This window comes from Frankliniella occidentalis, unplaced genomic scaffold (assembly GCF_000697945.3).
Source record: "Frankliniella occidentalis isolate FOCC.00 unplaced genomic scaffold, Focc_3.1 Scaffold16, whole genome shotgun sequence".
Lineage (NCBI taxonomy): Eukaryota > Metazoa > Arthropoda > Insecta > Thysanoptera > Thripidae > Frankliniella > Frankliniella occidentalis.
In genome coordinates, this window is record NW_026267146.1 from 1,512,303 (window position 1) to 1,519,837 (window position 7,535).

The window sequence follows — 7,535 nt, forward strand, 5'->3', positions numbered from 1 at the left end:
CCCCCCCAAGGCCCCCGTCGCGCACGCACCCCGAAGCAAGACCCTCGCCGACGACGACCGCCACCGCCGCGGCCGCGCCGGCCCCGCCGTAACTGCTGCGCCCAGCCGCCCCAGATGCGCGGTTCTGTCCGCACGCCACACACACACACACACGCCATAATTTGAAGCAATTATCAGAGGCGCAGCAGCAGCAGTGTCCCAGCCGCATCACACATCATCAAAAACCCCTCCCCCCATGTCATAACGCATCACGCCATCGCCATCCTTGTCGCTCCCGCAGCCGGGGCCGCACCGCCGGCGACAGGAAGCGGCGTCCCGGAGGGGCCCTGCAGGGCGAATAATATCAGAGTCAGAGAGAGAGAGAGACGGCCACGGCTGCCCTGGGGCGGTGCGGGGTGGCGCCGCCGCCGGCAGGTCGCCGCCCGCGGGCTAGCGCAGGGATGTGATGCTCCGAGGAAGTGCACGATGCGCCCGTGTGCGTGCGTGTGTGCGTGCGTGTGTCGCACTACAGACATTCCGACGACAAACCCACGCAAGAGGGTGCGACGGGCCGTGAAGTTGAGAGTGCCCCGCTCTGCTGGTCCAGTGGCTGCGCTATGGTCCCCCCGCCGCCGGCGCGCTCAAAGCGTATCTCTCTATCGGACACGATCAATCAGACGGAACACTACCCGTGCCCGAGTGTCAGCTGGGGCGGGCCGAGGTGTGCTGCCGGTGGGTGGGACCAGAGACATGGCGGCAGGCACGGAATGCACGGGGCGGTTCAAACGGACAGCGAAAACAGCAGCCGACAACCATAGCAGTAACACTACACTAAAGTATAACTCGGCCGGCACGCTTTAGGCTTTAAGGGTTCTAAGAATTTTAGCGCCTCTACAGAGGTACAAGAGGCAGTGAAGTTTTACGCAATTCGTCCAAATTTAGGAACAAAATTGGTCCAAATTTAGAAACAAAATAGCACCCGGTCTCGGTGTGCACGAAAACGCTGCCGTTTTAGAAAAAAAATTGTCCCTTCACATTTAAAGTGTAAAGGCATGGGTAAAGGGGAAGGGGTGGAAAACGCAAACCAAGATGCCCATTCATGGAGAAAGATATTTATTCTTCGTTACACAAGTACAAGTTGGGAGGTGACTACAATATGCTGAGCCGCTGTAGTATCGTATGCTGTACGTGTTTTCTCCATCTTTTACATAATTAGTCGAAAAGGGACATAATTTTTGGCAGCCTTTTGACAGATTCCCACGTCACCTGATCAGTACCAATCTCATGGCAGCCAAAGTGGCATTCATTGAAATGACAGAACAGTGTGCCTAACCATTTTATCTGTAAGGTATTCGCCTTGAGCAAGTCAAGAACAGATTTATTTGTCAGCCAGATGTGCAGACATCCCGCTGAACGAATCGCAAGTTGGCTCAGGCAGGGAGCAGTTTCAGGCCGCAACATCATCATGACTTTGTTTATTCCCAACAACCTCATATCACTGGGAACATCAAGAGTAAGAGATTGCAATTTAGGCAGATTCGGCAGTACAGGTGCCAGAACCTCGTAGAATTCAGGATATCGACAGATATTAAAGCATTTTAATGTCAAAGATAATACTCCGGACTGTTCAGAATCAGCCAGCGCGGCAAGCAGGGTTAGAGATTCATTGTTGGGTATAGTAATGTCCACGTGAGTGAGTTGGGTGGCCGTGCGCAGAAGCTGTCCAGCGGAGTGCAGAAGACTCTCCAACTCCGCCATGCCGGGCATGACGTTCAACGCATAGACATTCAGCGTCAGGGCTGTCAGCGTCTTGCACGCCTGCAGGCGATGCATGCCGTGAAGAGGTGGGCACGTAAGCTTTTTCAGGTTGGGCATTTTGATGAGGGAGTCGACGAGGTTAGGTGCGACGTCCCACATGTCGCTCGGTCTCAATATGTGCAGGTCTACTTCCTCCAAAGTCGCGGCGTGAGCGTCTAGCAGCATCTTCAGGAGGGGGTCACTCGCCTGGCTATCGTACGCAAGCCTCTTCAAGCTGGACTCGCACTTGGCCTCGTGCTTGTACTCCCTGGCGGTGCTGCCCGTCTCGTAAAGATCAACGTCCATGTCCACCTCCAGGACGGTTAGGCCCTTCGCAGCCAATACTACATCCAGCACATCGTGGAAATTCGCATTCACATTGGCGCAGTCTCTGTTGTAAAATATGACCGACAGTTCTCTGAGGCGCCCGAGGGCCAACTGGTTGCGAATTATGCCACCGGAAAAGTCACCGATGACGTCCAGAGCGAGCCTAGCCACCGCGCATTTCATTTCGCTGGACGACGCAAACTCCTGACTCGCGCCGAATCGCATCACCAGTAGGTGGAGGCAAGGCGCCAGGCGAAGTATCGGACTTGATACAGATGGAGATCCAGGGGCCACGACCCACCCGGACGGATCGCCAACAGTCCGCCATCGCCACAACTCGGGGACGGCAGCAAGATCCCTAAGGCGGCGGCAAACCGCGCGGCAGCGCAGCAGATCCTCTGCGCCAACGTACTGGAGCACCAGCAGCAACTCATCGTCACCGAGAGCGTCCATCTGGGGGGCAGAGAGTTTCGCCATGAGTTTCGCCATGAGTTTCGCCATGATCCATCCTCCTCTACGAGCGCCACGCCACATTATAAGCAACAGGCTGAGATATCCCGCACTCCCCCATCTCATTTTGACAAAAAAGGGGCACATACATGAAGTTTTCAAACATCACCAAACTTCTTCAGTCTACACCAGACGCAGTCGGCTTGTTACTTGTACACGCTATTCATTCGCCGAGTTCAAAGTGGCTTTACACGCCGCGCGGTCAATGACACCCCTCGTAACGCGCCGCGCAACTATTTACACGCGCCTTAGCGCCCGCTACCATTTGTCTGCCCCCCCCCCTCCCCCCGCCGCTCGTCGATAGACGTTTTTCAATAACCTCTTTCACACATGAGCTGAATGTTAATTACCCGCTTAAGCTCCACTGCACACCCCCCCCCCCCCCACCTTCCCACTCCAACTACCCAAGCCGTGTGGCCCTTCTGTTAGTTCGAACACTGCGGCGGAACTCCGCGTTCGAACGGCCGCCGCGGGCGTTTTGTTTCAAAAGGGGGATTTCGTACAGAGACAAAGCGGTGCTTGATCTAATCGGCGCCGGGGCTGGCTGCAGCAGTACGTACTACACACGGCCACGACGACGACGGCATTCCTCTGGTTATGTTTTCTTTTTCGGGACAGAGACGAAAAAGCAGGCGGGGCTCGCGGCGGCGGTGCCGTTGTATATATCGATCGGGCCGCGCGCCGAAAACGCTCCCCCGTTCGTTAGTGTCAACGGCGCAGAGAGAAATTAGTTCGCGGCCAGACGAGCCTCGATACTGAGGGATGGAGGGCCATCCACGTTAATGCGCGCCGTTTGTTGCATTCCCTGATAATGGACGCACCGCATCCGTCCGTCCATCCGTCCGTCCGTCCGTCCGTTTGTCCGTCCGTCTGTTTGTCGGTCCGTTTGTTTGTCCGCCTGACCGCCTACATGTGCCAAATGACTATACACGAAGATGTGCGTCACATTTTTTCCCCTCCTCGATTTTTCCCCTCTCCCTATGTATTTGTGCTTCCGGCGGCAGCGGTTGGCGGTGTGTCTCTGCAGCCCGCGGGAGCAGAGGATGTGAGTTAGTACAGCACAAACCTGCTGTTTTCTCATTGCGTGTCTCGTCACAAACACACACACACACACAGACAGACATACAGAGACAGTCCGGACGGGCCCAAAAGCGTTCCGTCAAAGATGTCTCGTCCCCGGCGCAGTGCAACCAACACAGACACGCAAAGGGGCCAAACCAATTCCCCACATACCGTACACCGCAGCACCTGCCTCCTCCTCCTCATCCGTGTCCCCCACTTTGGGGCGTGGCGGGGCGCGCGGCAGGATAGAGCGCTAGGGGCATTTATCAGCACTTCCCGGGAATTAGTCATCACCTCGGCCGGGCTGAGGGGACCGTCCTTTCGGTAAGGTTAATCAGAGTGTGCGTGTGTGTGTGTTTTCCAGACTGACCGGTATGGGGCCTAAATCCGGCCGCTCCCGCCCCGTAAATAGCGGTATCTGTGCTTGAGCAGCGAATCGCCGCTCCCCATACTCGTCGACAAAAGGGGGACACCCCCGCCGCACAAACTGAGCATCCTCGTGACATTGCATGTTGACCATTTTCCGCTCATAGGGCCCAAGTGAAACGTGCACCACCGTCTCATTACAATGGGCCTGGCCACTGCCCCGAGGAAAAGAGGAGGGGGGGGGGGAGGCGATACCGCCAGGTCCAGCCCCGAGGGGCATTGTTGTCTGACGTTCCAGCTGTCTTCTTCTGCTGAGTGGCCAAAAACTTTTGGCGGGCGTTTTGGGGCCCTCCCCACGTCCTCCCCTCTCCCCTCGCTGATGCGATTGTCTGGCTGCTGCTACCGTTTTGTGACTCCGCGATGCGGCCGCTGCCGTGCGGCTTTTTGTCGGCTCGGGTGCCGTGCCGGGGGAATTCGGGCCGCAATATTTGAGATTGTGTTGTGCGCTCCGCGTGCCGCCCATAGTTGCCCTCTCTCAGCCTTCCAGCTCACGTTTGACGACGCTCACACCACGCCGGCCCGCGTCCTGGAGGAGCGCCCGCCCCGGACACCCCCGGGCCGCGCCAGACGGGGTGACGCGACCGCCACGGCGGCGTCGCGGGCCTCGAGACCGACGGCAGCGCCAGCAGCGCGCAGCATCCCGCGGACGCGAAAAAGTAAAGATATTTGTTTCCAGGATGGAACAAGTGACAAACCACGAACGGCAAGGTATCAGTAATCTCAGCAGCATCACAAAATTGGGCCCTTTCCATGCAGCATGCCCTCAGCGCATAGGCCTGCGGCCTGCGCGACGCCCGTTGGCGGGGAAAGGTGAGGGGGGCAGTTCGGTAAGGGCTGCCCACCCGGCCCCGAGCCCACCGCAGCAGCGGCCGGCCAGCAACAGCCCCGTCCGCCCGGTCCGGTCCGGGGCGTCGAACCCGTTGCGACGCGCGGCCGGCGAACACACGTTGTTTTTGGTGGCGAGGGTACCACGGCAAAGAAAGGACACAACCTGTCTGGGCCTCGTCTCGCCAACTCGACCGCACCGTGCGCGCCGGCCCTCCGGCCCGGGCGCTTGGACGGGGCCGGCAGGTCCCCGAACGCCGCACGACCGCCGCCACCACCACCACCACCTGCTGCTCCAGACAAAGGGCGAGCAGGGCCCGGGGGACGAGCTGGCTGCCACTCGGCCCGCTTGGAGGAGACGCGCGCGAGGGGCTCTCCGGGCGGCGCGGGGACGACCTCGCCGTCCTGCCGCCGCGTCGCGACCCCGCGCGCAGGACAGAGCGGCCGCAGGAGGGTCGCTCGTTACGGCGGTCCCTTCTCGCAGCCCTTATTTGGAGCGCTCGCCTCGACGCCCCGCCCCGGAGGCCGAGCAGGCCGAGCAGGCCGAGCCCGGTAGCCCAAACTTTGGCGAGCGGCCGTAACGTCGGCATTGTATGCCAAGCAGCACGGAGACGCTCGCGCAAACCATTCACAAGCATATCACATATTGAAGCGCATATTGTGTGCGCCGAGCAGAGCCGGCGACCGGACGCGGAGTCATAGAAATCACTGGTGATAAGTGAAAAGGGTGTACGTCCTCTTGGACTTCCAATAAATCATTCCGGTAAAGCTGAAATGCAGAAGAATGCAGGGAGCAAGAAAACGGAAGTCACCATGTTAAAGCATAGCGATTTCCGGTTTCTTCTTCCCCGCATTCTTCTGCTTTTCAGCTTTACCGGAATGCTATATTGGACTTACGCCCTTTTCACTATTTACCAGTGAAACGAAGAGAGTGGGGGGGGGGCGCTGGGTAGCGCACACGCGGCCGGCAGCGGCGTACGCGGCGTGGCGTAACGACCAGGAGGGCAGCGAGGGCAGGGCGCGCGGGCCAAGAAATCAATCAAAGGCTCTCACCTCCGCTCGCTCACTCAGCCTCTCTCACATACACACACTAGACACACACTTAGAGGGGCGCGCGCCGTGCCCGCGCCGCCGGCCGCCGCTCTCCCGTTTTCGTTTCGGACGACAGCTTGTCTATCGGCGCCCGGCGCGCGGGGGCCAGGCCAGAGCGTTGCACCCGCCCCTCCCCATCACGGGGCTTCTTCTTCTTCAACTTGTAACGTCCAAAACCACACGGCCGGTCCGTCGCGACGCCCTACACCACACAATGGCACACCGCCGCAGGGCCCCAGACGGCAGGAAGAGCGCGTCGCGATTCCAAGAAGAAGATAGAAAAATAATGGCGAAAATTGGGCGCGAACGACTGACCGCGGCCGATCGGTTCTGTTTGTTTACTCGGCCAGCCTTTCCCTTCTGCGCCCTTTGTAGCGTCCAGTCGGACCAACACTCGTCACGGGGCGTCTGCGGTTTGACTCCGAAGCCGTCGACCGGGCCGAAACGAACGCGCGCCGATTCCGCCGTGTCGGCAGAGAAAAGGTAAGGGGGCAGCAAATATACTGAGACCAGCCTAAGGTCGCGACTGGGGTAGCACAGGCGGTATAGGAGTTTGCGGGCGAGAGGGGGTGAGGAAAATCGCGATCTTAGGCTGGTCTGCCTATAACCTAAAACTAGTCGTCACTTTTAGTTCGTAGCTTTAGACTCACCTCACAGGTCGTGTCGGCCATTTGGGAAACGCGAAGTTCTCAGCGGCGAGCGCACAGCGTTGGAGATCTGTAGAGGTTAGGGATGGCGAGGTTAGGATAGCACCGTCCAGAGCTAAGCTCGCAAACATGCACACGTTCTTTGTTTAACACTCACCACGGCAACGTTGAAACAGTGGTTCAAAAGAAATCAAAACTTTGCTTCTCAAATCGAAAACTGTGTCAATAACTGATAGGCAGTTAATCGCGCCCACACGCCGTCACCCGTCCTCGGCTGACTTTGTCGGAACACTGTCGAGTACGGCACGGCACGGCACGGCACGGAAAAGCGTCAGGTCTGCCAACTGCCGAAGAGGTTAGGTCGCGAGGGCGGGCGGGCGGTAGAACCAAAAACAACATTCGAATGCACTAAAAGAATGCTCGCTCTCTTTTTGGGTTGGACGTTCGTCCGGCGGTAGAGCACGCTTCTTTTGGTCAGACGGCGCGGCTGCAGCGGCCCGCAGTGTCCGTACGCCACATTTGGCAGCTTCCGAAAAGTGGTCTCGAAATTACCCGGAAATTCGACGGGGCGGCTCGTCGGCCGACCAGACACCAGACGACGGGTACCGATGGTCGCGTCGAAAGAAGAGAGAAGGAAAGAAGGGGGAAGGGGGGGGGGGTCTGGGACCGCCACAAGCTGGGCCTCGAAAAATGCGGTCCACCCCGTCCCGTCCCGCTCGGCTTTCGGGAAGAGGTTTGGTCCTTTACACCCCGATGCGACGCCGTCTCGGTTTGGAGACATAGACGTCACTCGCGAAAATCGCCGCCTTTCGCGAAGTAATAATAAAAATAACCCCGCGTGAGAATGAATACATACTCAACGCAGGTCGC

The 7,535-nt window shown here is 58.6% G+C and overlaps 1 protein-coding gene across 4 annotated transcripts in view; it reads right to left on the reverse strand.

Annotated features, from left to right (window-relative positions):
* The window catches only part of LOC113218241 (oocyte zinc finger protein XlCOF6-like), a 28,104-nt gene extending 20,847 nt beyond the window's left edge, over positions 1–7,257 (reverse strand). For 2 of the 4 annotated variants that reach the window (XM_052264107.1, XM_052264106.1), the window contains exons 1-2: positions 6,823–7,257; positions 6,669–6,735 (exon numbers count right to left, since the gene is read on the reverse strand). Coding sequence is in view for 2 of the 4 variants with exons in the window: in XM_026438510.2 (XP_026294295.1) it covers positions 1,192–2,556; positions 6,669–6,689 (1,386 nt within the window). In the remaining 2 variants the exon portion in view is untranslated. Of the gene's footprint in view, positions 1–1,096; positions 2,557–6,668; positions 6,736–6,822 lie in introns of those variants that run through there. The other 2 variants (XM_026438510.2, XM_026438519.2) reach the window with 2 other exon arrangements.
* Positions 7,258–7,535: the final 278 nt, after the last annotated feature.